This window comes from Aphanomyces invadans (assembly GCF_000520115.1).
Source record: "Aphanomyces invadans strain NJM9701 unplaced genomic scaffold supercont1.7, whole genome shotgun sequence".
NCBI classification, from domain to species: Eukaryota; Oomycota; class Saprolegniomycetes; order Saprolegniales; family Verrucalvaceae; genus Aphanomyces; species Aphanomyces invadans.
The window spans coordinates 1751319-1753690 of NW_008580152.1; the positions used below are offsets into that span (position 1 = coordinate 1751319).

General features: G+C 51.9%; 2 protein-coding genes across 2 annotated transcripts in view; both read left to right on the forward strand.

The window, feature by feature from the left end:
• The first annotated feature begins 699 nt into the window (after positions 1-699).
• Positions 700-2142, forward strand: H310_04692 (hypothetical protein). Its single transcript, XM_008869145.1, has one exon. It carries the CDS (start codon positions 706-708, stop codon positions 2107-2109), a length of 1404 nt encoding a protein of 467 aa, XP_008867367.1. The 5' UTR covers positions 700-705; the 3' UTR covers positions 2110-2142.
• Positions 2143-2220: 78 nt separating this feature from the next.
• H310_04693 (hypothetical protein) overlaps positions 2221-2372 on the forward strand; it is a gene marked incomplete at both ends in the record, with an annotated part of 1002 nt that continues 850 nt past the window's right edge. Inside the window, one exon of the mRNA XM_008869146.1 lies at positions 2221-2224. Within this exon, the coding sequence (XP_008867368.1) occupies positions 2221-2224 (4 nt within the window). The remainder of the gene's footprint in view (positions 2225-2372) is intronic.

Genomic DNA, 2372 nt, shown 5'->3' on the forward strand with positions numbered 1-2372 from the left:
TTTTATTAAGTCTTGAGCAATACAAACTTTAAGATATTTTGTAGTACCACGGGGTGAATTTTTCCGAGGTCCTCTGTAGTTCATTGCAATTTGGCCGGGACCTGGTTCAGCGATTCGACATTTTATTGCTGAGCATGTCATCTCCGAATAATGTATAAATACGCTGGCGCTAAACGAAACTCGGAGGACTCCATTCCGTTTTATTCACATGCAAGTACGTACTGTCGCATATTATCATCCATTACCCTCAGGGTAGACCTTCAATCGCACGATCAAGATAAAGGTAGATTAATGTAAATAGATCTAAACGAACAAGAAAATATACTTAAGTACTATCAAGAAGGTCAAATACCTGTAAGGTGTTTAAATCAGTATAATCAACCACTGTGTTTGAAGGTTTCACCCTTCATTTTCGTTATAGTTTGATCGGGTATATATTCGACGACTGTAAGCATTGAGAGTCCAGTTTGAGTGGGCATTTTCAACATTTTTTGCTGCTTTTCGAACTGTTGAAATTGATAGGTATCGTGTGAAAATAATATCTCGAGGAATTTCAACATATACCCTCATTTCTCGTGATTGTAAAAATTGCACAAATATATACTCAAGTTTCGAATGCAAAATTCGGCAGATCATTTAGAGCTTACGTTTTGTGAAAAAATAATTTTGTCATGAAATATTAATCTTTGGGTGATCTTGCATCATATGTCAGTGAAATCTCGCGAGCTGGCGATCCGCCAGGTTCCACAACCCGCCATGCCACGACAACTCAAGAGCGCCATCGCGATTACTTATCTGGCAGTGGCCACAGCCACCAGTTCTACCGTCACTGAAGTTGACGAAAGAGCGCATCCACCACGCGCGCTGCAGTCTTCGCATGTATACGACGAACGCCGCATCGTCCACTTGGTGTTCAGCACAGGGTGCCAGCAAACCCACCGCCAGTTCCTGTCGGCCAGCCTTCAGCTGTCGTTGGTCCGAGTTCACCATGCCGGTCCGTTGACAGAGATCATCTCAGGATGCTCGCCCGTGGCACAAGCAGAGATCGAGGCCCAACGAAAGTACTACCCTGACTTTCGCTTGCACTTCACCAAGAACTATGCCAAGTACGAGAGCCCCACGTTCACAGAGACGTACAACGCGTACAACAAACCATTCGGTCTGCGCGACTTTCTCCACCACAGCGCCAAGAAGGACAACCTCGCCGTCGCATTCATCGACGCCGACTACATGCTGTTCAAGCCGCTCGTCGTCAACACGGGGGCCAAGTGGGCCAAGTACTACCAGAACACGACCATGCGGCGGGCCGAAGACATCACGGACACGGTCGAGAACGGCGTCGCGCTCGCGCAAAACATGAAGGCGTTCTTGGGCGGCCGGTGGTACAACGATTTCAACCGCACGATTCTCAACCTCGTGTGCGGCACCAAGCCATGCGCCAACGTGTCGAGCGCGGACGCGTTCGAGTACTTTGAACCCACGGGAACGCCGTACATCCAGACGCGCCACGACTGGTTGCATGTGGTCGAGGACTACTGCAACTTCACCGTGAAGGGCCGCCAAGTGTCCAAGGATGACTGGATGATCGAGATGTACGCATACGGCGCCGCCGTGGCCAACAACAACGTCAGGCACACGCTGCTGCAGCACTTGGGCCCGGCCACACCCGAGTTCCTCAACACAGAGTACTGGAATTTCATCGAGGAAGACATGCCGAATCCGTGCGCCGACCCGTTCCACGTCGTCCTCCCGGCCGATCCTCCCGTGGGCATCCATTACGCCATGTACTACGGCCTCCCCGACACGATTGACGAAGGCTACATGTACTACAAGTACCGCATTCCGTCGGACATTCTCGACTGCGACAGCCAGCTCTTCAAGCTCCCGCCCGCGTCCGAGTGGACTCAAATCGATGTGCTGTACAAGGACAATCCCAAGAAACGCCAGTGGAAGCGCCACACGGTGTGGCTCCAGTGCACACTGATCAAGTACGGAAACGAAGTCCTCCGCACGATGAAGGCACACACGTGTCCCGACGGATTCAACTCGCACCAAGGCGTTGTCATGCATGCCAAGGATACCCCCCGAACCGCATTGCCAACACCGTGATTGAATGTACCATGTTGGAACGAAAACCCGGAGTCGCGCGTTGTCGGCGAAGCCACAGGTTGGTACTTGGGCCAACGGCGGCGTTGAATGCAGGCTGGACGAGTTGGCGAGATGGGTCTGTGGTGGGGGCGGTCTTGCTACTGACGGACACAGGCACAGGCATCGAGTTGGACGGTTCCATCGCGCAGACGTGTCATTACCGTCTAGCTCGTCGTAGAGAGAGACGCTTCGTGCAGGATGCCGTGATGCTGGGGGCTGCTTGC